This window comes from Arvicola amphibius, chromosome 4 (assembly GCF_903992535.2).
Source record: "Arvicola amphibius chromosome 4, mArvAmp1.2, whole genome shotgun sequence".
NCBI lineage: Eukaryota > Metazoa > Chordata > Mammalia > Rodentia > Cricetidae > Arvicola > Arvicola amphibius.
This window is the reverse complement of record NC_052050.1, coordinates 15,903,750-15,931,529: the sequence shown is the minus strand read 5'-3', so window position 1 is coordinate 15,931,529 and position 27,780 is coordinate 15,903,750. Positions and strand designations below refer to the sequence as shown.

General features: G+C 37.9%; 1 protein-coding gene across 1 annotated transcript in view; it reads left to right on the top strand.

The window, feature by feature from the left end:
* The window catches only part of Tanc2 (tetratricopeptide repeat, ankyrin repeat and coiled-coil containing 2), a 306,319-nt gene that overhangs the window by 62,290 nt on the left and 216,249 nt on the right, over positions 1-27,780 (top strand). The window contains exon 3 of the mRNA XM_042055015.1: positions 24,452-24,523. Within this exon, the coding sequence (XP_041910949.1) occupies positions 24,452-24,523 (72 nt within the window). The remainder of the gene's footprint in view (positions 1-24,451; positions 24,524-27,780) is intronic.

The window sequence follows — 27,780 nt, the reverse complement described above, 5'->3', positions numbered from 1 at the left end:
CTCTATCTCGTAAGAAACTAAGAAAAACCATTTGTAATGTAGTTCTGATCTGGTTTTATTGAACAACAAAAAAAGCATGGTATTCTTATATGCCAAATTTTAAATAGTAAACAGTTAACTATAGAGGGAAAGATATTGTATTATTAGAATGTTTCATGTATCCAAATGTTATATAACCCTGATGGAATGTTGCAGATGAAACAAAGAAATCTGATTGGTTCCTCATAAGAAACAGTAGCCTTGAAATTCTTTTTAACCAGTCTTCCACAGCATGCTGGGTGGCTAGCTGGCATCACAGTGAACACAGAAATGCCTTGGAGATGTGGAGAGGGTTAGAAGCAGGGACTGACATTGCTGAGGCTCCTACTTAATTCTTTTCTTTGACTATATATTGCCTTGCAGACATTTGTCCTTACCAGCAAACAACTCCCTTCCTTTGTTGTTATTAAGAGAGTGTTATGTCTTATCAAACTGATGAACTTCCTAAATAACATTATTTATTGAATAAAGAATCTCTCTAAAAAAATTTCAAGTGATAGAATGGGTTAATGAGTAATGTAATTTGAGGACATTCATGAATATGAATGAATGGGCTTGCTGAGAGAAGAGTACATGGTGGGAAGTCTGAAGAACAGGGTACTAATAGAAACTGTTCAGTCCCGCCATTTTCCATTATATTTAAATTACATTAAATAATTGTCATCTTAAGATTTTGGTGATACTAAGTTAAGGGCATACTGTCTATAATGTTATTCAGAGAATAGGATGCTACAAGTAAAAAAACAGTTGGAGAATTGTTCTCTCCTGGCTATTATTGAAATGTTCTTGAGATGTGGGAATAATGTGTTACCTTTCATGTATTTATTATTGGCTAGGTGGTCTGCTGGACTGCAGCTTAAATCACAGTAACAAATATATTAACCTTCTATGTTTTGAGCAGAAAATATTTAAAACAAACCTGTAGTTTATTACAACTTAAAGGTTGTTTTTTCCCCAAGTTTTCTCTGTGTAGCCTTGACTATCCTGGAACTCATTTTGTCCACTAATCTGGCTTCAAACTCAGAGTTCCTATTGCCTCTGCCTCCCCAGTGCTGGGATTATTTGTGAAAATTTTTATATGTAGACAGTTATTGGCCAACTTTATAGAATTTAGGAGAGGAACAATTACTATAGTCGGGATCAGTATCTTAAATAAAGACATCAAATTATATTGAAGGAAATAGCCAAACATCATAAAAGAAAGCATATTTAAAAAGGAACATCTGATTCAGGTATTTTCTATGAGTACCAACTATTAAATAGGTCCATTCTGTGCTTATTTTCTAAGTTATCTGATATGCTAATAGAGTTGGGCTGAAGGCAGCTGGCTGTGTCACAAGCTAAAAGCAAAATGGCTCGCAAGGATTAGTGCTATAAATTTGCCAGAGCTGGATGCAGTTAGGATGCCATTTGTTGAAGGGTGTTATAAAGTAAGATGATTAAGCTCAGATGTTTTTGACCATAAATGAATACTTTTATCAAAGGGAAATGTATAAATAGTTTTTTAAGGCTTAAAAATGAAAGGCTTTATACTTATAAATAAAGTGATAAATATTTAGCTAAGAGTGAAATCTTGTTACTATCTATTTAGTTGTTATTGACATTGTGTAATTCTAAAGATCAAGTAGTTTTTGAGGGTATTGATTATAATTTTTCCAGAATGATGTGTAGCTAAGGTATAACAAAAGAGGAAGAACTCACTACATTCTTAGAGTGGAGGGAAATGGAGAGAAGTTTCTGAAAGTTCTATGTATTTATTAGTATTTTAGATTAGTATACATTAAGGGTAGAAGTAAAAATAATGGGAAAATTTAGAGATAAAACTGTACCTGTTTTCAGAATGACAACATCCATAGATTTGTATTTTAGGAATTACATATTTTCTCTGTGTAAACCCATAAACCCCTTTCTTTGAATTTTAGCATTTAAAGATTAAATGACTTTAAAGTTAGTGATAAACTTTTGCATAGATTGGAAATACCTTCAGGAACTAATTAGTTAAGTTGAAGATTGTAAATTAGTTCACTTATTTATCTCATAGTACATAGTAGAGTGGGTATGTACTCTAAGGGAGAGATTATAGATATTTGTCAACTCTGCTTCTCTAGTATGTAGGATAAGGTCCCAATACCCACTGAGTTCCCAGGGTTTTTTTGTTTTGTTTTATTATTTTTTTTCAAGACAGGGTTTTTCTGTTTTGTTCTGCCTGTCCTGGAACTTGCTCTGTAGACCAGACTGGCCTCAAATTCAGAGATCCTAAGTTCCCAGTTTTTGATGACTGGATAATAATGGTAAGGTGTGTGTAAAGAATAGCAAGCAGATACATATACAGGTATATCCAAATCAAATAAATTTCACAACCTTATGTAATAAATTACATTATTTTATAATTTTGGCAGATGAGGAAACTGAGGCAGAGACTTTACCAACAATGCCAGACATATGGTAAACCCAGTGTTTGGACTAGTGTGTTTCTGATTACTGTTGTAAACTTTTTTCTAATTAATGAAGATAAAAATATGTTAGCATTCAGCTGTATCCTTACCCACCAGAAGCCTACATATACCTCATAGGAACTGCAGAGTAGAGAAAACCTTTCTGCTACATCTTTCAAAATTTCTTTAACTCTCTCTCTCTCTCTCTCTCTCTCTCTCTCTCTCTCTCTCTCTCTCTCTCTCTCTCTCTCTCTCTCTCTCTCTGTGTGTGTGTGTGTGTGTGTGTGTGTGTGTGTGTGTGTGTGCATGCATGCGTGGTGTTTTGGTTTTTATTTTTTGTTTGTTTTTGTTTTTTAGGACAGAGTTTCTCTGTGTAGCAATGGCTGCCATGGAACTTGCCTTGTAGACCAGGCTGGCCTCGAATTCACAGAGATCCACCTGCCTCTGCCTCTCGAGTGCTGGGATTAAAAATGTGCGCCACCATTGCTGTGGTATTTTGTTTTCTAAAATTCTTTTCACTCATTGGTTATTAATCATCATCAGTAAATGCAGATGTCCAGTTTAAAACTATTTAAAAGCCCATAGCAAATGTGTGTAGAAGTCATTTGGATAATATGTACAAGCAAATGGCTCCGAGATCTAATGGCTTCGTAAACACAGCTAATTAAAACTTCTGAACGTTGTTTCCTCTATTCCACTTTATTCTTCAGGGGTTTTCCACCTATTTTGTTTAAATTTCTGTTTCCAGCTTCCAGTACTCAAATTTTCAGTAACAGTGAACTTTCTAGAACATGAATTTGAATTTTCTAAAATGCTGATTTTGCTAGGTATGGTAGTAGTATCTGCCTATAATCCCAGAACTCCTGAAGTGGAGGCAGATGGATTAAGAGTTCAAGGCCAGTCTCAGCTATATAGCAAGTGTGAGGCCCTCCTGAGCTGTATGAAACCATCTCTTAAAACAAAAAATATAGATTCTAACATAGAAATATATAGTAAATGCGCACTTAAAAAGATTTAGAATTTGGTAATCAAACAACCAGCTAACCTAGTGATGTTTGAATCTTCTTCTGGGTTGAAAAGTACATTATAAATGTACCTGTGAGGAGTTTTTAGTATAATATATTTAAAAGTTTGCTGAGCAATAATAAAATTGTTTCTGTATTCTATAACCTGCTTTTTGCTTTCATTGGTATATGCTAACCTTCTTTTATGCATAGTGTTCAATTTTTTATAAGTCTTTAATTTATTTCCCTCTTAATAGAAAATTGAGTTCATTTCTGTTTGGTAGTTGTGGTGATAGCATATGAGTGTGAGATTATAAGTAATGCTGCAGTGGGTATCCTAGTATGCATACTGGGATTTTATGTGGGGGCAGTAATGTACCCAGAAGTGGATTTGCCAGGATACGGATTCTTTGTTTTACCGTTGCTAGATAATTTCTCTGTTGTTACTGTGCACATTTGTATTTTCCAAACTGACTGTGCTGCCAGGGTTCATATAGTAGGAATTAGCTTTCCCAATCTTAGGAGTGAAAAGTGACATCTCACTGACTTAATCGTTTTTCCTCATTTCTAGTGAGGTTTGGTATTCTTTCATGTGTTTATTGACCTTTATAGTTTATCTATTAGTAACTTTATAACTTCTATGCATGTTTTTATTGGATTGTCTTTTTCTTACTCATTTACAGGAATTCTTTTTTTTTTTTTTTTTTTTTTTGAGACAGGGTTTCTCTGCAGCTTTTTTAGAGCCTGTCCTGGAACTAGCTCTTGTAGACCAGGCTGGCCTCGAACTCACAGAGATCCGTCTGCCTCTGCCTCCCAAGTGCTGTACAGGAATTCTTTGTATATCTCAAAGATGGTCCAGAAAACTATAGCAAATGGCCCATATGGAGGCTCAAATGTCATTTTCATTATAATGTGAAAATTGTGTGAAATTCAAATTTTAGTTAGTATTTGTGGATAGTTTTGTTGGAATATGTGCACACTCATGTGTACATTGTTGATGCGTTTTTTTGTTACAATTGCAGAAGTAAAAAAATACCAAGATAGAGAGCATGCTGATATTGGGTGATACAGGGATTCAGTGTGCACCTTTGAAATGATTCTAGGTTCTTGTGTCCCAGAACAAGGACTTGGACAGAAATACATGAACAGTAGCAAAGTAAGAGAGTTTATTAAGGAAGGATACTCCTCCAAGGGAGGGAACAAAATGGCCTGAGCAAAGAGCCTTTAGCAGATGAAACAGCCCTTTTAAACAGAGTTTGGGTTTCTGGGTATGTTCTGCTACATGCAGTTCTGCATACAGCTTTATGCATCATATATCTTACTATCCTATTAAACCTCCACCCAGGGATTTGAGGTTTAATATTATAATGAGCCAGGAAGTGATGGTGGGAGTCGAAGAAGATTGTTTCCCACTTTGCCAACTGACTTTTTTTGTACGTAATTTTGAAATGCTTTGCTTAAAGGTCTTTTGGACCTCTCCCCTCCCCCAACTGTTCTGTTGCTTCAGTAAGATCTGCAACTCTAAAATGTTTGTTATCCTGTGTTTTTTAGGCCCTTGTTCTTGATTGATTCTTGATCTGTGATTTTTCATCTAAGTATTTTTCCCTCAATCTATATACTCCATCTAAAAATTTTGCTTTTTTAATACTCAAACTTATGTTGAATGTTTAGTAAGTTAAAATTTTAAATTATTCAATTTTATTATTATTTTTCATCATTCATGTTATTTTATGACTCTTAGAGATTATAAATATATTCTTATAGTTACTAGAATTTTAATTTCTAATTTTAATACATGTGGATTTATTTTCTGTAAATTTTACACTAAAGTGATTATTGTACGAGAAGGGAATCTCTATTTTTCATCCATCCATTCACCTATCCGTCCATCTATATATCTGTCTTCCATCTATCTGTCTGTCTGTCTATCTATCTATCTATCTATCTATTTTCTGTTTATCCATCCATCATCTGTCTTCCATTCATCCATTTATCATCTTCCCTCCGTCCGTCTTCCATTCATCTTCCATTCATCTCTATCTGTCTGTCTGTCTGTCCGTCCGTCCGTCCATCCGTCCATCCATCCATCCACATCTTCCCTTCATCCATCCATTTATTCATCTGTCTTCCATTTCTTCATCTATCTTCCATTCATCCATCCATCTATCTGTCTGTCTGTCTGTCTTGTCTATCGATTTCTATCATAGCGATAGTCATTTTTCTTACCCTATTTGTTGAGCCTTTCCTTTCTCCAAAGATTTGGAATGTCAGTTTCTCTGGTAGGTGGTTTCTTTTATTTACACTTGTGTCTGTTTTCTGGGTTCTTTGTTCACTTCTTTTCTTACTTGATTAACTATTTCTATATCAATTGGATCCAAATGATTCTTTTTTGAATTTTTTTCTTTTCCCCCTTTTTCTGTATGATTACTACCCAGCCATTTAACCATCGTATCTATTTTTTCTTGTTTCTTGGGAGGGTAATAAAAATGTAATAGTCTTAGAGCTTTATTAAGGACAAATCTAAGGGAAGAAATAGTGCTTTGAATTTTCTATATTGCATATATCATGTTGTCAGCTTTAACTAATTTTTCCTTATAACATTTTGATCTCAGATCTTTTTTCCCCAAAGACTTATTTATTAATTTTGTATAGTGTGTTCTGCCTGCATGTATGCCTGCATGCCAGAAAAGGACACCAGATCTCATTATAGATGGTTGCTGGGACTTGAACTCAGGACTTCTGGAAGAAAAGCCAGTGCTCTTAACCTCTGAGCCATCTCTCCAGCCCTTGATACCAGATCTTTATTCTCTTTGCCATTATTACAATAATCAAACAATATAGTAAGATTCAGGCACCCACAAGTGCATGGCATTATGCTAAGTACTTTAAAAAGCGAATATATGAACTGGAGATGTAGCTTAGAATGCTTGTCGAGCTTGTACAAAGCACTGGATTTAGTCTCAATCACCACATAAACCTGGTGAACTACCTCCCACACACCTGAAATCCCAGCACTCAAGAGACAAAGACAGAAATGCCCGAAGTTCAGGATTTTCTTTGACTCCATTATGTAGTCTAAGTTAGAAGCCAGGCTAAGGTACATGAGAACCACCCCTGCCCGTCCCAGATGTGTGCATTTGTAGAGTCAGTGAAGACCAAAACGTTATTTGGTATAGTTTATTAGAAAGAACAACTTTGAGTCATATTTATATAATTTATGATTTTTAACTTTGTGTCTTTTCTTGTGGCTGGAGATGAGAGGGGCAGGTTTAGTTTTCAGTCTATCAGCTGTCATTCTGTGTTTGTAGAGGAAGGAATGTAAGAATTTTATTATGAACCAAGTGACATAATAAAATATTTCTTCTTGTCTTTGAGACTTCTACATTTTTATGAATTTTGGATGAAAATTATTTTATCCTGACTCCATAGGTATGAGTTATTTCTTTGGTGTCTGTATAGACATTTGAAGGGAAAGAGAGGTCAGAAACTGAAAGAAAGCCAATGTTATGAAAAACAAAGAGACATCTGATTATAAATGAAACTGAGCTAGCTGTGTTTCCAATTTAACCATTTCTGATGGGAGATCTGTCAGGCATTTTAAGTGTTAAATGATGAGAATGTTCAATTTGCATTCTAAATAATTATTCAGCTAGAATAATGTTTAGAAATAATGAATAAGGAGTAAGGGATGGATGCAGGTTGGAGATGGGAACAGATGGATAGATGGTAAATAAAAATTTCAAAGCCAGCCAGGCGGTGGTGGCGCACGCCTTTAATCCCAGCACTCAGGAGGCAGAGGCAGGCGGATCTCTCTGAGTTCGAGACCAGCCTGGTCTACAAGAGCTAGTTCCAGGACAGGCTCCAGAGCCACAGAGAAACCCTGTCTCGAAAAAACCAAAAAAAAAAAAAAAAATTTCAAAGCCAGGTGTTGGATATCTCCCCTTAAGCTGTTGGTCAGAAACAAAACAGACTATGTCTACCCTTGGTTGCCCACCAGAACTTGATGATAAGAATCTATTGCTGAAGATATCATACTCTTTGGTCACAGGATGGAGAAATCAAGTTGGTGCTGATCAGGAAGCTTTCCCCTTTCTGGCCAGCTTGCATAGTACCAGAAAGTGTAATAAAGTCAGCCGAGAGAAACATCATCCACAGTCTTAACCCAGCTGTGAAGTACAAGAAGCACTGGTGTGGCAAGTTATGCTCATGGTTCAGTAGTGGCACAAATGTCACTGGAGTAATGGAGCTGCTTTCTGATTGTATTTCCATAGGAAGAAACACAGCCAGGCACTATAAATCTGACCAAGAACCCATGGTGAACACAGGCCCTGGGGTAAACATTACTTTTATTCTTCTAGATAGACACAATATCAAACTGCTTTCCGTATTCACTATTTGTAGACTCACAGACTAACACAGCTTTCAGACCTCATCAGGGAAGTTTCTTTGTGCAATGAATGGTAGTTAACACAGACACTTATAGTTGGTTAAATTTCAGGGAATTAAGTGTCAGTGGTGTGCTCATCCACAGATCATCCACAAATGGGACATCTGTATCAACCTCCTACCCACACACACCAAAGCTTAGGGATCATTATGGAGGAAGAGACAAAAGGATTGTAAGAACCAGAGGTAGGGCAGGGCAGGACCATTATTACACTTGGCAGCTCACAGCAGATGTGATTGCTTGCACAGATTCAAGCTTGTCAACTTTGTATTCATGGACCTATTGCCCCTACCTAAGGAGCTCTAAGCAGTTGATAACTTCTAGGAGAGGGAGAGTCAGTTTTCTTTAAGGGTGTGGTCCTTGGTAGGTTGACCATACGCTAGTGGATGGCCTAACAACATGAGTACTTGGGCAACACAAAATGGACTCAGTGAGTTATTAAAAAAAAAAGACACATGGTTGTATGAAACTTTCAAAGAAATAATAAAATATTTTTAAATTTTTAAAAAACTAAGCAAATAAATAATGCAAGGCAGGTGGCAGCAGTGGTGGGAGGTGGTGGGGATGGATGGAAGGACAGAATTTGGTGAGTGTACCAAGTTTTTGAACATTTTAGCAAAATATCTGAGAGAAAAAAACTTAAGGGTAGAAAAATTTATTTTGTTTACATGAGTGGTTCTCAACCTTCGTAATGCTGCAACCATTAATATAGTTTCTCGTGTTGTGGTGACCCCCAACCATAAAATTATTTTCATTGCTACTTGTTAACTTAATTTTGTGATGTATGAATCATAATATCGGATATGCAGATATATGATATGTGATTCCTGTAAATGGGTCGTCAACTCCCCCCAAAGGGTCTCGACCCACAGGTTGAGAACTGCCTGTTTAGCTTTGTCTTGTCTGGCACGCAGAGCAGAGCAGCTCTTGACAGGGCAGCCAGGAAGCTTGCATTAATGGGCTTTCTTCCTTCCTTTCCCTTTCCTTTCTCTTCCTCCCTCCCTCCCTTTCTTTCTTCTTTTTCTCCTTCCTTCTTTCTTTCTTTTTTTTCTTTCTCATTCTTTCTCCCTTTTTATTCTATCTGGATCCCTAGCCTCTGGGATGGAGAAACCCATACTTAAGCTAGCTCTCTCTCCCTTAAGCTAATCCTTTTTGGAAATATCCACACATTTGAATTCAGAGATATGTTTTACTAATTATAGATGCTTTTTAATTAAATCAAATTGTTAATCAATATTTCAGTTTTGAACTCTTTGAAGTGGAGAACTCTGATAGAGTTAAGTTTGAAGGAGTGAGTGAACAGAATGAGAGAATTTCATGTTTGGATATTATGAATTTGAAGAATAATTGAGATATCCAAGTGGGGATTTGAAAATGTCTGGGTTTTATTTGTAAGAAACATTAAATATTAGTCTTTTCTGTCAAACATCATAAAGTGTTTACAACAAGGACCTCAAATCTTTATACATCACCCCACCTTGTAAAACCTTTATGCAAATATTTTAATTCCCTCTACCTGATAAAACTTTGTGTATGCAAAGACCATGCCGCATTCTCAGAACTGAAGTGGCTCAAGTGCTAACACCTTCCTGCTTTCTTTCATTTCATTTGTATCATTCTTTTAAAACTAACCAGTCACAAAAGACTTTGAAGTTGGACTTCAGCCGCTGTGGAAAAGACATTTTATTCTGCATTAGAATAAAATCCAAGTGAACTTTCTATCCCGTGTGCTTGCTCTTCTGCTTTGGTAACAACACACCCTTCTGATCAGAAGTGAAGTTTTGCCTTGTTCAGACACTTTAATTGGAGTGGTGGTCTTTTTTGCTGAGACCCTGAACTTACACTGGGCCATGAGAAGGGGGGGCAGGAAGGAGAGGAAGAGGAGAGAGGGAGCTGTGTGTAGTTAGCCTTTCTTGTCAAACTTTCTTTTGGGACTGCCAGCTCCTCAATAATGACACTGAGATTTATTATTAATTATGAAAGTTTGACCTTCAGCTTAGGCTTGTTTCTAGCTAGCTCTTATAACTTAAATTAACCAGTTTCTATTAATCTACCTTCTAACACTTTTTTTAACCTCTCTTCTATTCTGTACGTCTGACTTCCTCCATGTCTGACTTCCTCAGTAACCAGCTTTCTCAGTGTCTGACTTCCTCCATGTCTTGCTGGCACCTCCCCTCTTTCTCATAGAGTTCTTTTCTCGTCCCGGAAATCCTGCCTATTCTGTCCTGCCTAGCTATTGGCCGTTTAGTTCCTTATTAAACCAGTCACAATGATACATCTTCACACAGTGTACAAATATCCTACAAGATGCCAAGAGGACCAAGAGCAGAGCTAAGAGAGTGTATGGCCAAAATGGCTGGGTTATATAGTTCCCAAACTAGAGGAAGGGAAGCAAAGCTCAGGGCCTGGAGAGGTTTAGGGTAGGGACAGGTTGGGTGTGGGGTGAGAAGTGCTCACATGAGCCAGGACACTCTTAACAGGTACTTGCTATGCTGCCAGCATGGTAGTCAGTTTCCACTCTGATGTGCTAATTGGCCAATTTGCATGGCAAAATTAGCCACTTGACCTGGGTTTCTTTGGGACATAACATGTGGCCCCTTCCAAAAACTTAACCTCATGGTAATAATGAGGAAGACCTCGGAAAGCTCCAGCTGAGGGACATTCTTATGATTAGTATTCCTCAATATTATAAAGTTCACCTTAAATAAGTTTAAGAAGCTGTCAGTCTGAGGATCCTACAGAGACATAATGTCTAAATGTAAAGGGTATTCTAGAACATAAAAAGAGGAATTAGATTAAAAACTAAGGGGATTTAAACAAAATATAGACCTTAGGTATAGTAATGTGTTCTGTTGATTCATTAGTTGTAACAAATGGTTATACAGGGAACTGGGTGTGGGATTTATGGGATCCCTTTGTGCTATCTTAGCAACTTTTCTGTAGCACACACATGCACACACACTCTAGACATAGCACTTTTCTCTTTTTACTTAGTTTTAATGTTAGGCCTGGCATTTTACATATTCACTATGTGTCTTGGAAACAATCATCTACTTTTAAAACACAGACATTATTACTGTGGTTGCTTTACTTACGGTTATCAAGTCTGCTGTTTTTGCATTATTAGTCATCATCATTGATACTTATCTATAGTTTCAGAGTCAAAATATTCTGAGTTAAATAGAACTTTTCTTGTGCTACAGATCAAATTGTTCTGGAATATGCTGGATGCTTCAGGCAATTATAGATTAACAACCAACTCATTACAAGCAATTTACTTAAAATCTATTTTTTTGAAAAACGTTAGAGCTTTTAAACTGACTATGTAAGAACCTTGACAGCCGAGTGGTGGTAGCGCATACCTTTAATCCCAGCACTTGGGAGGCAGAGGCAGGCGGATCTCTTTGAGTTCAGGGCCAGCCTGGTCTACAAGAGCTAGTTCCAGGACAGGCTCCAAAGCTACAGAGAAACCTGGTCTCCAAAAACAAAACAAAACAAACAAACAAAAAATCCAACCCCCCCCCAAAAACCTTGACATCTTTATATTCAGGCAAACTTTGAAAATATTGAAAATAAACATTTATAAAAAGAATTAACTATTATGTTAATTGGTTTATTTTATTTGGTATAGAATATGTCTTTTTTTCTTTAGAGGAAAGGTACTGTGGAAAAATGAGTTTAAAAACTAACTCAGAGGCTCAGGGTATAGTTTGGGGGTAAGAGTACATGCTTAGGCCCTGAGTTCAAACTTTTAACAGCATAACGGCATGAATGAATGAATGAATGAATAACCTAGTTGTGGGTGGGTCTGGGATTCTATAGGAAAATTCTTATTGGAAAACAGTTGATATTACTGTGGAAAATATGTTTTCTTTTGTAAAAGTACTCTGGGCAGGAAAACATGGGATTCCTTAAACTGTGTTCCAAACAATATCAGTACCACTTACTGATTTTTCTTGAGCTTGCCCTTTTATATAAATGTGTTAATTTGAGAGCTGGCCTATAAAAATAATTCAGCAATTTAAAAAGTACCAACTGCATGCCATATGAAAATACTGAGACAAAAGGGCTTTCAAAGGCACAATTTTAATATCTTACAGCCATTAATCACTAATATACTCTGTGACAATGATGTCATACAGATACATATGCTCTGACTTTGTTGCAATAGTGTACTTTGCAGGTGTGTGCACTGTGCGGTTGTGTGGAGTAAGGAACACTAGTTCTTCTTGATAATTATCCTGAAAGTCACTAGAAGAGGAAGAATTTGCACTTTTGCCATCGCCCACAGGACTAGAGTTGTAGATGTAGTGAGTCGCTGAGTAGTTACTGGGAATTGAACTTGGTTCTCTGAAGTGCAGCCAGTGCTCTTAACTGCTAAACTATTGCTCCATCCCAATCATCATATTATGTCTTTCTCTAACTTGATTACCATTATAAGAAATCACTAAATACTGAATAGTCCTATTTTTCTAAGACTGTTTTAGTGCTTACAAATCCTCAGTTAAAAACTGTATCCTATGCAGTGATTTCTTATTAACACTTTATAAAATGATGGGAATAGAAACCTTTAACCGTGCTTTTTAGTATTGAAGACATTGTTTGTATTATTTGTAGGCTATTACTGGATTTCACTTAGTATACTGATTAACAGATTCTCTGATCATTTAAGATTTATTTATTTAAAAGGATGAATTCCATGTTTGTTTTTTAACACCAAATAGCTTCATACTTTGTATGTGTGTAATGTTAATAATATCATAACTTTTTCCCTAAGATTTCTTTGTCTCATTTCCCATCTTGTATTTAAAAAATTTAATGCAGTTGTCTGTGGAGGTCAGAAGACATTAGATTCCTTGGAGCTGGAGTTAGTTTATTGTGAGCCATTTTGCATTGGTGCTGGAAACTAGTGTGTATGATTGCATCTGTGTGCACATGTGTTTCATGTTATAATCCACACCTTGTTAACCAGTGTTATAATTCTTGTCCATAAGTAGTTTTATTATCTAATTTCATTGATGCTACTTAGTAGAGATTTTGTAAAAATTCAAAATTATTATTCCACTGCCCTTAACCTTCTCACAATACTCTGTGATTTTTTTTTGATAGAACAAAGGCTAAATCTTATACCATATTGTCTTAATGATTTGTCAGGAATTTTCAGGCTCATACTATTTACATTTTATGTTTTTAAAAGATGCTGTACTTTGACCATCCATATAATAATCTTCAGTATCTGTGAACAGGTCCTTATCATTGTTTTACAGTAGAACTACATCAATCAATCATATCATTTAATTTTAAAAGAAAATATAATAGAATGAAATTTAAGTTTGGTTCTAATTTGGGAAGAATAAGAATTATAGTCTTTATAATAAACTAGTGTGTAACAGTTATATATTCATTCCTTTATGTTGGAGACATTCAAATTTACTTTAAAAGTATTTTTTAGTTTATTAAGGTAGCCTAATACACCACTATCTCCTTATCCATGGCTTACTTTCCACTATTTTAGTTCCCCATGGTCATATGTGGTCTGTACTTGGAAAACTCCAGAAAAAAAGATTTTTGAGTTAAAAAAATTGCAAGCCTGTCTGAATAGTGTGGTGAATCTCACATTGTTTTATGTTGTTGGCTTGGGGTATGAAATGGCCGTTTGTCTCTTATTAGGATGTTTTGAGTATGAGGTACAATTCCTCTAGACCCACAGGTCCTATTCTTAACCTTCCTGATGCTGTGACTCTTTAATACAAACCACAGCTCTAGACTGAGGAGGGTCTTGTGATTTACTGTAAGACAAAAGTAGGTCAGAGACTGTGGGGGGGGGGCAGTTTATCATATTTTGAGAAAGAGAAAGTCTGTTTCTGTGGTCTACCTTGGAGAGGGGGTTAAATACCAGCAACTACAGGTGAAAACCAAAATATATATACCATAGTATTATATTCCCCTGTCTCACCCTGAAACATTAAACCCTTTGAGCAATATGTTCTTGACGACCACAATTATGTTCTTTCAGTTAGTTCAGCATTTTTTAGCTTCCATATATAAGTGAATTATGTAGTATTTTTCACTCTGTATCTGATTTACTTTAGTTGGCATAATATGTCCATGCTTGTGGCAGATGACAAGATTTGTTGCTTTTAAAAGTCTGAGTAGTGTGCTTTGTAAGTTTTTTTTAATCCATCTATGGACACGTTAGTTGATTCTGTACCTTATTTAAATAGATTATGCATCAGTGAACATTTACTACAGATAGATAGATAGATAGATAGATAGATAGATAGATAGATAGATAGATAGATAGATAGATAGATAGATAGAGGCAGGTTATATTGATTTAATTTCTTTTGATATATCACAAACTGGGATTGCTAGAGCATATGGGAATACAGTTTTTAAGTTTTAAGAAACTTTCATATTGTTTTCCAGAATGTCTAAAGTATATTGTGTCTCATACAACTAGCTATTGTTAGTTGTATCAGACTAACATCCAGCCAATTTTTTTTTTTTTTTTTTGGATGCTGGGAACTGAACTCTGGTCTTCTGTGCAAGCAGTATGCACGCAAAACTGCTGACCCACATCTCCAGAACTATGATTTTTTTCCTTAAGGGAAGGAGTTATCTAAAGCAGTAAATTAATAGTTTGTTTTCCCAAACTAAAACTTTTGTATTTTATTTTTGTTCTGTATGATTTTTCTCAATTGGTGATAAATATTTTCCCACCCTATGGCATGCTTTCCTGAGTTGGGGGTCGCTATTTAGAGTCCCTTTCTTTCTCACATCCATCCTCTTCCCGCCTCTACTCTTTTCTGCTTTTCTCTTCTCTCCTACTTTTCTGCTTTGCAAGACCCAGGGCCGTGCACACACAAAGCAAGTGTTCTAGCCACAATTGTAAATGGTTTTTGATTAAGAACGTGTTTTCCTTATAGCATTTGTACTTAGTACATTGTTTTTATTAATAAAAGTGAAAATCATATAAAGCAAAAAAAAAGTCTATCATGGCTATAAAATGTCCTCATACATACTGAATAAAGACTTTCCAGTGTGACTGCCTCTGGGTTACCAACACCCCACCAAATAACCCAAACCAGGTCTCTGAAAGTGCACCCAAAAAGCCCTGTATTCTAGAATAGGCACCCCTACTCTTCTTTGATTACTGTTTACACAGTTTTTCATACCTTCACTTTCAGCTTGTATGTGTCCTTACAGTTTAAATAAGTCTCTCTTCAGGCAGCATACAGTTAGATTCCCCCCAATTAACTACTTTTTGTCTATTGAATGGAGAGTTAATATTTACATAGCTGTTGATAGGTAATGAATTGATTACTATTGCCATTTTGTTAAGTTTCTTACTTTTGTAGTGCCTTTGTTCCTTTTTCTTCTTGCTACCTTCTTTTATATTTTATTAACATCATTATTTTCTCATATTCTTTGATTTCTTTCTGTTCTATTTTTACTTACTATTTGTTTTTTAATTACTATGAAATATTTTTAGTCTATTAGGATTGGAGGGGGGAGGGGATTAAGGGTGTGGGAAGGCAGTGGGAGAAGAGGAGGAAGTGGGAATTTGGATTGGAGTTTTGTTAAAGTAGTAAAATAATAATAAAAAATAAGCCAAGCAGTGGTGGCGCAGCTTTTAATCCCAGCACTCTGGAGGCAGGGGCAGGTAGATCTCTATGAATTTGAGGCCAGCCTGGTCTACAATAAACAAACAAACAAATAAATAAATAAAATGAAAAATTAAAAAGTTTATCAGATTAAAAAAGCCATAAAAAGGAAATCAGGGTGACCAGTACAGAAACGTGAAGCAACTTTTGACTTTGAGTCAACAAAAATAATATGTCTGATATTTAGTGAAGTTAATTTTTGATGATTCAAGAATTAGCCTGTGTGTCATAGTTTGGATTCTAAATAAGCTCTACAAACTACCATATGTTAAAAACTTGACCATCAACAATGAAAAGCTAGTGTAGAGTGAAAGAACCATAATAGAGATGATTTTTCAAATGTGATATCTTTAAGCACTTTATTGTGAAGTCAGGGTGAGAGTATTGAATACTTACAGAGAGAGAGAATATATTTGTCATTCTTTGTGGGAAAAGAAACATACAGGCACAAAAAAGATGATAACTAGCCGGGCGGCGGTGGCGCACGCCTTTAATCCCAGCACTCGGGAGGCAGAGGCAGGAGGATCTCTGAGTTCGAGGCCAGCCTGGTCTACAAGAGCTAGTTCCAGGACAGGCTCTAGAAACTACAGGGAAACCCTGTCTCGAAAAACCAAAAAAAAAAAAAAAAAAAAAGATGATAACTTAAAAAACATAAAGACTATATACTTTAATTTTTCATCTTATTAAAATCATAGTTTACGACTGTATAAACCATTCACCAACATTGTTATAACTACTATGAATTTTTACAATAAATTTATCAATAATATGTAAATCTGATGAACGTGAATATATCCTCAGTGGGAACTTACTGCTGAAATTCTAGTTTTGAATCCAGGCAGCTGTTTTCAAAGATTGATAACTAAATATTTTTTAAACTTTTGTATCTTAACATTTGTACTGCAATAAAAGTTATTCATCATCATTACAGAATCAGTGTGTTTTGAATTTGACTATCTTCTAACTTTTACAGATTTATACCTTTGCCTTTTTGCTGTTAATGAACACATTTTCATTTTAATTTGTTGAATTCCCCTTATTTCTTGTAAGGTAGGTTAGTGGTGATGGACTTCTACATCTTTTGTTTGTCTGGGAAAATTTTTCTCTCGCCTTCATTTCTGGAGGTCAGCTTTGCTTCAAAAAAGTATTCTTGGTGCAATTTGTTCTCTTTAGGACTTTGGACATATCATGCTAGTTAGTGTCTCTGTCTATGAGATTTTTATCGAGAAACCACTGCCAGGTGTATCTCTTACTCTGTGGCTGGGTGGCTGGCCTCTCATGTCCTCTGCTCCTTGTTCTCTTGCTCCTCTTTATCCTCATTTCTTCTTTTTATTCTCTCTCTGCTAGCCCTGCCTGGCCTTTATCCTGCCTTGCTATTGGACATTCAGCTCTTTATGAGACCATCAGGTGTTTTTAAACAGGCAAAGAATCACAGCTTCACAGAATTAAACAAATCCAGCATAATCAAAAGCAACACAGCTTAACATAATATTCCCCAACAATTATGGACTTCTATCATCATTCTTTAAATAGTTTTTCTCTTTAATTTATCATCTTATTAATGTCACAGTTTATCACATAACTCCTTTCTCTTATTTGGGACTGTGTACATTGGTATGCTTTGTAATAAATACTTCTTGAGTCCTGGAGGCTTTTCCCACTCAGTGTTTATCAGGCTGACCTGTGGACTCACAGATTCTTTTCTTTGATTGAATATGCTCTATGGAAATTTTGAGTTCAGTATTAGTGCTAATTAGTTCAAAATTTATTTATTTATTTTGAGGCAACTTTTCATTGTATATCCCAGGTTGCCTTCAAACTTTTGGGATCCTTCCTCCTCCCACCAAATGGTGAGTTTAGAGATATGTAATACTGTGCCTGCCTCATGTGTGACTCTTCTTTTGCTTCCTATATTCTTGTTAATTTCTCATTTTCATTTTTTATGATTTCATTTTGTTGTCTGTGTTTTCTTGTGGTCGCTGAGCTTCTTTATGGTTATTATTTAAAAAACATTGATCATTAGTTCATATATTTCTTTTGATTTAGGATATTTTTAAATTCTGTTTTTTTGGTGGTGTCTTGCACCCATTCATGTCCCTTACAACCTTGTATTGGTGTCTGTAGTTTGAAGATGTTTGTACCTTTTCTGCTCTCTTTAGATTTGCTTTTGTTGGGAAAATTCTTTATTGTTTAGTTTATGCAGAGATTTTGGATAGGCTGTCTGTTGTATCTATGGATAGGTAGGCTTACTGCTAGATTTCTCTAGCAGATTAGTGAATACTTGAATCAGCAGGTGAGTGGGTCAGGTTTCTGGGTGTACAAGGGCTTACTTGGAGTTTGGGTCTGCTAAGGTGTCTGGAGCCTGAGTCTATAGTGAATTGGTCTGTTAGTATGGTCTGGAAATTTGATAATTAGGGACAGATGATAGAGACATGTAGACAGATTCTTGCCCTGCCATAAACAAGGGGTTTGTGTTTAGAACACACAATAAAAGATTGACAGCATCATAATGGGAAGTAGAAGCAAGATCCAGGTCCACATGAAATAGGGGTCAACACAATTTAACTTGTTTTTTCCCTTTGTGAGTGCAGCTATCCTGGACACAGTGCATGGAACAACTCTTTCAGGACTGAAAGGAAAGGAACAACGGGAAGATTTGGGGGTGGAAATCTGAACCATTCATGAGTTTAAGATTTTCCCCCTTCTGGTATCTATTACTTAGAGCTTATAGCAGCTAAACGGCCACAGGGTACAAAGAGAGACATCTTCAGTAAGAGCTTTCTGGTTCTGATTTAGGAGGGGAAAGGAGTCCTCTTCATGCTGAGACAGATCATGTAGAAGTCCTCCCTAACCTCGTAACCTCCCGTGTTTTTTCTTCTTGTTAATGACAGTGGGAACCCATATAAGACAAAATCCTAAGAGGAGAACCTTCTCTGTTAGTGGAACTGTTACTACAGCCATTTTCCAGGAGTACCAGGAAACTGGAAACCACTGAAAAGAGTGTAGAGAAGGCTACCTCAGGAAGTTATGATTATAGTATGGATGTGACCATAATTATCCCAATTATCATACCAAACACATGTCAGGATTGATCTAAGAGATCACTGACCAGAGCATAGACCAACCACTGGGTGGTATGTAGGCAAGACAGATGAGCCTGGAACTGTGAATAAAAGCTTTCAGAAATGGAACTGACATTTCCCAGGAGATGAAATAAGGCTTGAAAAATCATAATTTAAAATTTTGAGAAAGTTCAGTCATAATCTAAAATTACAAAGTTTAAAAAATTACATATAAAGGTGATGTACAGAGAACTAGGATGTGCCAGTTGGTAAAGGAAAGATGGAGATGTTAATACCAGGCTGAGTCAGTGAAATTACTGGACAAAAATGTCTGTTATAAAAAAAAATGTTTCAACAGCGGTTATATGAATCTTCTCAAAATGAATAGAAAGACAAAAATTTTAGTAAAAAAATAAGAGTCAAAAAGGAATCTAATAGGAATTTTACTTTATTTTTTCTTTTCTTTTCTTTTTTATTAAAAATTTCCATCTCCTCCCTTCCTCCCACATTTCTCCCCTCCCCTCCCCTCCACCTATACCCCCACTGTAGTGTGGCGAGCAGCGGGCAGGCCTGTTTTTCGTCCCGCCCAGCTCCCACATGCTTAGCTTTACACCCAAAATAATTACACGGAAACTGTATTCTTTTAAATATTGCCTGGCCCATTATTTTCAGCCTCTTATTGTCTAATTCTCACATCTCTTGCTTTAACCCATATCTAATAATCTGTGTAGCACCACGAAGTGGTGCCTTACCATTTAGTTTCTAGCATATGTCCATCTTGGGCTGGAGCTTCATCGCATCTGGCATCTCTCTGAGGAGAGGCACGGCGGTCTGACTAATTTAAGAGAGGCGTAGCATCTGACTGAGCCATCTACCTCACTTCCTTCTTCCTGTTCTGTCTACTCTGCCCACCTAAGAGCTGGCCAATCAAATGGGCCAGGCAGTTTCTTTATTAGCCAATGGGAACCCTCCATCATTTCCCCTTTTTCTGTTTAAAAAAAAAAAGAAAGGCTTTAACTTTAACATAGTAAAATTACATATAACAAAACAGTTATCAAGTAAGAATTAGTTATAATATTTACATCTACTTTATCTTTTATCATAACTAAGGAAAACTATAACTATCTATTCTTCAACTCCATCAAAGACTCCAGAAGGATATAATATTACCTAAGTAAAAAAGAAATATGCAATTTCCAAACTCTAGAAATGATAGAGACATCTTGCTGCCTGGACAGTCACCCAAAGTTCCTCTGTACCGTTGGGGCTTCCATCTTCAGCCTTCAGGCCCATAGTGTCCAGCAGACTTTTTTATGAAGCAGGAAATTCCAAAGACAGTTCAGTCACTTTCTGCTGTGTCCTGCAGAATGTCTCGCAGACTCTTTCATGAATCAGGAACCCAGAGAGATCATCTCACCTATAGGCAAGTTCAGCAGTCCTCTCTCTGAGGGTTCTCTGTGTCCAGTTTATGCAATAGTCCAGGCAAGAGCAATTTCTTGCCCAAATGGCTATCAAACTCCATAAGTAGCCTCTTTGATGCCCATCATCTTCTTGAAATAAATGGTGCTGCCAGGAGCAGACAAGTTTCATTGTCATGAAAAGCCCTAAGTTATTAAAACATTTAAATGCTATATTCTGTAGTCTTTGGAAGATATGAAGAATGCCTATGTAACTTAAATATATCTCTATATATCTAGAAAATCTAACTAACATGACTATAAGCTTTACTATTATTGACTATCCATTAACAACCTATATACATTACATTTTTAAAATGAACTACACAATCACAATACCTTAATCAGTATCAGAAATACATATACATAAAACAAAATTGACCTTAAATTTAAATCACTAAAGCAAAATCCATATCAATGTAAATTATTCATATCTATATCATATCCCCCTTTAAATGCAAAAGAACACTTATAAACAATATTTGGGAATATGGGCGCAGTTATTTCTCTCCAAACTGCTTCCTGCTGAATGGGGATGCTGTTAATCAAATCTTTCATGGTATAACCTGTGTGCCAGGTTCATCTCAGTCATCAGTTGAGTGAAGTAATTTTCTGAAGTTGTTCACAGCAACCTTTCAGGAGGCCGTGGTCTATCATACCATATTGGGATAGATGCAATCCATAGGGTCTCATTTTCTGTAAAAATAAAAGAAGAATCTCTTTTCCAAAGTATCATATCCTTAGATCCAAATTCTGAAGTCAAAGTATTTTCAAAATATCTATCTTGGATTAGTTCAGCAGCATTTATAAACAAATATCTTTTAGCAGCTGTTGCTCCTTCCTCAGCATTCAAACAATTCAAAGAGAGCACAATAGCATATAGTATCAAGATTCTCTGTTTATTTTCCATCTTTGTGCAGCTTTATTTTAACCTCTATTTCGTTTATTTTTACTTGTATTTTTTGAGACAGGTTCTCTTTATATCTTTGTCCTGGAATAACTCTTTAGACCGGGCTGTTCTTGAACTCACAGAGATCCACTGTCTTTGCTTCCCAAGTGCTGGGATTAAAGGCATATGCTACCACACCTTGAACTCATAGAGATCTGTCTGTCTCTGCCTCCCAGGCCTTGGGATTAAAGGTGTGTGCTGCCACACCTTGAAGTCACAGAGGTCAATCTACCTCTGCCTCCCAAGTGTTGGGATTAAAGGTGTGTACCACCACAACAAACTGCTTCCTTTTTTTTAAGAACTTTAACCTTTAGCCTGCATATATTTTTAACACATCATAAATCATTTAGACATTTTCTTCGACTTTGAATCTTTCTTTTACTGTATATCTCTCTTTTTCTGACGACATGAGTCTTTAATTTACCAAACAATATCGGTAGGAATAAAGCCGTGACTTTGGCAGCTGGATCCAGCCCATTCCTTAGCTTTCCAGCCTCATGGCAGAGGCACTGGTTGTAGCCATGTTTATCACCACAGCTCTGTGGCGGTTCAAGGTCCCTGCCAGCAAGCAAGCTGCAACAGTGTTAAACAACAATCAAAAGCTCCATAGTTAGGACCGCCTGCTTGAAAGAGTCAGAGTTTGCCATAGCAAGACGGACCAGAACGCCAGCATTTTAAAACAGCACAGCTTTTTTCCTGCTACCACTGAAAACAAACAAGCATGCAGTCAGCTTTTATCAACGCCATTTAAGTGTTTTGTAGCAGGACCTCTTAAGAGATGGAGGGTTTTGTAGCTAAAGCTGAGTCAGGAAGCCTCTAGCAAGCAAAGCCAAACCCGAGAAAGTGCTGCTACGGAGAAAACATGCTTTACTCTATTCTTTCCCAAGCTTTCTCAAGCTTTCTGTGGATTCAGTTATCCACTGGGCGCCATTCTGTTGTGAGGAGCTGCGGGCCAGCCTGCTTTTCATCCTGCCCGGCTCCCGGCCACCAGCTAGCTTATGCCCCGAAATAACAACACACAAATTGTATTCTTTTAAATACTGCCTGGCCCATTAATTCCAGCCTCTTACTCACGTCTTGACTAACCCATATCTAATAATCTGTGTAACACCACAAAGTGGTGCCTTACCATTTAGTTTCTAGCATATGTCCATCTTGGGCTGGAGCTTCATCGCATCTGGCATCTCTCTGAGGAGAGGCACGGCGGTCTGACTAATTTAAGAGAGGCGTAGCATCTGACTGAGCCATCTACCTCACTTCCTTCTTCCTGTTCTGTCTACTCTGCCCACCTAAGAGCTGGCCAATCAAATGGGCCAGGCAGTTTCTTTATTAGCCAATGGGAACCCTCCATCACCCCACTCCCTCCCTCTCCAGGCCAAAGAGCAGTCAGGGTTCCCTACACTATGGGAAGTCCAAGGTCCTCCCAACTCCCCCCAGGTCCGGAAGGTGAGCATCCATACTGACAAGGCTCACACAGAGCCCGTCCATGCCATAGAATTAAAGCCCATCGCCATTGTCCTTGGCTTCTCAGTCAGCCTTCACCGTCAGCCACATTCAAAGAGTACTGTTTGATCACATGTTCCATCAGTCCCATTCCAAGTCTTGGTGATCTCCCGTTAGATCTGTCCCACCGTCTCAGTGGGTGAACGCACCCCTCACGGTCCTGACTTTCTTGCTCATGTTCTCCCTCCTTCTGCTCCACATCAGGACCTTAGGAGCTCAGTCCAGTGCTCCAGTGTGGGTCTCTGTCTCTATCTCTATCTCCATCCATCACCAGATGAAGGTTCTATGGTAATATGCAAGATAATCATCAGTGTGGCTATAGGACAAGGCCAGTTCAGGCACCCTTTCCTCTGCTGCCCAATAAACAAACTGGGGACATCTCCTTGGACACCTGGGACCCGTCTAGAGTCCAGACTCTTGCCAACCCTAAAATGGCTCCCGTAATTAAGATATATACTTCCCTGCTCCCCCAACCACCCCTCCTCCATCCCAACCATTCCATTCCCTCAAGCTCTCCCCATCCTCCTCTTCTCCCTTCTCTCCCCGCATCTCCCCTTATCCCCACATCTCCCCTTATCCCCACCTCACCCCCACCCCCGTGCTCCCAACCCCTGCCCGGCAATTTTGTTCATTTCCAATATGCAGAATTATAACAATATGTTTTTCTTTGGGTTCACTTTCTTATTTAGCTTCTCTAGGATCATGAATTATAGGCTCTATGTCCTTTATTTATGGCTAGAATCCACTTATGAGTGAGTACATACCATATTCCTCTTTTTGGGTCTGGGTTACCTCACTCAGTAAAGTGTTTTTTATTTCCATCCATTTGCATGCAAAATTCAAGATGTCATTGTTTTTTACCGCTGAGTAGAACTCTAAAGTGTATATGTGCCACACCTTCTTTATCCATTCTTCTATTGAGGGGCACCTAGGTTGTTTCCAGGTTCTGGCTATTACAAATAGTGCTGCTATGAACATTGTTGAACAAATGCTTTTGTAGTATGATTGGGCATCTCTTGGGTATATTCCCAGGAGTGGAATTGCTGGGTCCTGAAGTAGGTTGACTCCCAGTTTCCTGAGAAAACGCCACACTGATTTCCAAAGTGGTTGCACAAGTTTGCATTCCCACCAACAATGGATGAGTGTTCCCCTTACTCCACATCCTCTCCAGCATAGGGGATCATTGGTGTTTTTGATTTTAGCCATTCTGAGGGGTGTAAGATGGTATCTTAGAGTTGTTTTGATTTGCATTTCCCTAATTGCTTAGGAGGTTGAGCATGACCTTAAGTGTCTTTTGGCCATTGGAACTTTTTCTGTGAGGAGGTCAAACATTAAGATATCTTCCTTAATTGTTTATCCACATTTTTTGCAACAAGGTGTCCAGTTTAACTGGAACCTCACTGTTTAGCTAGGCTGGCTGGTGACTGAGCTTTGTTTATGATGATATATATAAAACAAAGTGGAATTATTTATGAATGTAAATTTTTTGTAGCTTTTTGAAAATTTTAGAAAGAGGTATATACAGTCCTTGAAATTATTTGACATATTTTAGGCAACAATTGTGTATCATTTAGGCATTGTTTTTTGTTGGGTCTTCTAAGCTGTAATGCTGTGAATGAATTTCAAAATCAACAAAATTCCCTCATTCCTTCATGTTTTTGTATGGTGGAGGGAAAAGTGCTTTTTCCCTCCATTGAGCTTTTGTAAGTCCCTCCCTACAAAAATAAGGGCAAGAGCAATTGGTTTACATAGGGAAATCCTCAAATGTTTTAATGATACGAATTGTAAGAAATGAAAATAAATAATAAGCATAGTACTTTTTGATACAGATGTTACCCAAGTTAGGTCACGCTCATTATCTCTTCATGCTGTTTTTTACTTAATGCAGATGGAGGAAGCGAGGAACAACCGGATCGAAGACAGTCGAGTGTAGATTCTCGCCAAAGCCGCTCTGGGCAAGGTAAATTTTCTTTTAGTGTCAGCTATTTTTTCATACTTCACTTAGGGACTGGGGTTTTGCTGGGCCTCTTTTAGGTATTGTAATTTCTTATTTAGAGTTTATTGATTAATCAAATGGAACCTCATGTCACTTTTAAAATGATATTAAGACAAGTTTTTTCCAACATTAATGATAAATGTCTAGATATTAATTTTAGAAAGTATCAAAGTAAACTTTAACACCATCATTGGAGTGTAATCACATAGTGGCTTTTCCTCCTCCTCTCTCCTTCTCTTTCTCTCTCCCTCCATTTCTTTCTTTTTTTTAATTTGTTTTTATTTTTTTCCTCATTTTTTTCTCTTTTTTATTGTTTTGTTTTTTTCCTTTTTTTCTCATTTTTTTATTAAAAATTTCCATCTCCTCCCCTCCTCCTCCCCTTTCCCTCCCCTCCCTTCCACCCATACCCCCACTCCGCCCCTCTCCAAGCCAAAAAGCCATCAGGGTTCCCTTCACTATGTTAAGTCCAAGGTCCTCCCAACTCCCCCTAAGTCCAGGAAGGTGAGCAACCAAACTGACAAGGCTCACAGTGAGCCCGTCCATACTGTAGATTTCATGCTCATCGCCGTTGTCCTTGGTTTCTCAGTCCTCCTCCACCGTCAGCCACATTCAGAGAGTCCGGTTTGGTCCCCTTTTCCATCAGTCCCATTCCAACTGGACTTGGTGGTCTCCCATTAGATCTGTCCCACCGTCTCAATGGGTACACGCACTCCTCACGGTCCTGACTTCCTTGCTCATGATCTCCCTCCTTTTGCTCCTCATCAGGACCTTGGGAGCTCAATCCGGTGCTTCTATGTGGGGCTCTGTCATTTTCTCCATCCAATGCCAGGTGAAGGTTCTATGGTGATATGCAAGATATTCATGAGTATGGCAATAGGATCTGGACATTTCTGGCACCCTCTCCTCAGCTGCCCAAGGAACTAGCTGGGGGCGTCTTCCTGGACACCTGGGAACCCCTCTAGAGTCAAGTCTCTGCCAACCCTAGAATGGCTCCCTTAATTAAGATATATAATTCCTTGTTCCCATATCCACCCTTCCTATATCCCAACCATTCTATTCCCCCAAGCTCTTCCCATCCTCCACTTCACACTTTTCTCTCCCCAACCCCCAACCCCCCATCCCACCCCACCCCCAAGTTCCCATTTTTTGTCCGGCAATCTTGTCTACTTCCAATATCCAGGAGGATAACTATGTTTTTCTTTGGATTCACCTTCTTATATATCTTCTCTAGGATTTTTTTTTACGAATTATAGGCTTGATGTCCTTTATTTTTGGCTAGAAACCAATTATGAGTGAGTACATCCCATGTTCATCTTTTTGGGCCTGGGTTACCTCACTCAGGATGGTGTTTTCTTAGAAATTTCCATCTCCTTCCCTCCTCCTTCCCCTTCCCTCCCCTCCCTTCCACCCACACCCCCACTCCCTCCCTCTCCAGGCCAAAGAGCCATCAGGGTTCCCTTCACTATGTTAATTCCAAGGTCCTTCCAACTCCCCCCAGGACCAGGAAGGTCAGCAACCAAACAGACAAGGCTCACACAGAGCCCATCCATGACGTAGAGTCCAAGCCCATTGCCATTGTCCTTGGTTTCTCAGTCATCCTCCACCGTCAGCCACATTTAGAAAGTCCGGTTTGGTCGCATGTTCCATCAGTCCCATTCCAACTGGACTTGGTGATCTCCCGTTAGTTCTGTCCCACCGTCTCAGTGGGTGAACGCACCCCTCACGGTCCTGACTTTCTTTCTCATGTTCTCCCTCCTGCTCCACATCAGGACCTTGGGAGCTCAGTCCGGTGCTCCAATGTGGGGCTCTGTCTCTATCTCCATCCATTGCCAGGTGAAGGTTCTATGGTGATATGCAAGATATTCATGAGTATGGCTATAACATCTGGCCTTTTCCGGCTCCCTCTCCTCAGCTGCCCAAGGAACTAGCTGGGGGCATCTCCCTGGATACCTGGGGACCCCTCTAGAGTCAAGACTCTTGACAACCCTAAGATGGCTTCCTTAATTAAGATATATGCTTCCCTGCTTGAGAAAATAATAAGAAGGTGAACCCAAAGAAAAACATATAGTTATCCTCCTGGATATTGGAAGTAGACAAGATTGCCGGGCAAAAATTGGGAACTTGGGGTTGGGCTGGGATGGGGGCAAGGGGAGATGGGGAGAGAAAAGTGTGAAGGGGAGGGTGGGGAGAGCTTGGGGGAATGGGATACTTGGGATATAGGAAGGGTGGATATGGGAGCAGGGAAGCATATATCTTTCTTTTTTATTAATTTTTAAAAGGCACAGTCTCTTTTATCTCAGGCTGACCTTGAACTTCTGGTCCTCTCACCTCCTCCTAAGTGATTACAGGTGTGCACCACCACATCCAGTTTATGTGGTACAGGATGAGGATTCTTCCTAGGACTTCCTAGGCCAGTAGTCTCCCAGCTGAGCTACTCCAGCCCCCACATACTGGATTTAAAATTTTTCATCAATATAATATTTTCAACATAACTGTCTTAAGAAGAAATGGTAAAATTGTTGCATTCTTTTAGAATCTTTCTGCTTATTTCCCTTTAAGTTTTTTTTTGTTTTTGTTTTTTGGTTTATTTTATTGCATTTTAATTAAACTCTTTTCCTGATCTGGCTACTATTCAGTTTTGTTATTTTATGATTATAATATAATTACATCATTTCAGCTCCTTCCCTAAACACTCCCTTATTTTTTAATGTGTGTTTATGTGTGTGTACACACTAAATAAAAACTGTTCAGTCTGTTTAATTTTACTTGTATGTGTGTTTTCAGAACTGAACCAACTGGTATGCTCTTCCCTGAAGTAGACTCTTTCTCCCTTTTCCAGCATCCTTTAGTTGCCTCTAGTTCTTTGTGGAGGGTTGAGGTAAAGTGGTCTTTTCTCTCATCCACTTTGATATGTCTGTTGTTGTTGTACTTGTTTAGCTCATGTTTAGACAGTCATGTTGGTGCAGCTTTATGAACATAACTCTGATAGTACCAGGAGCTATAGTCTTCACAGTGAGATTCCTGATCCTCAGGACCTTACAATTCTTCCACCCTTTCTTCTGAAATGTTTCTTGAGCCTTAGGTGTGGTAGTTGTTCTATAGATATATTCATTAGGACTGGGCTCCATAACTTGTAATTGGTTGTGATTTTCTGTAATGATCTCTTTCTATTGCAAAGAGAAGTTTTCTTGATTTAGGACCGCATTTATCTGTAGGTATAA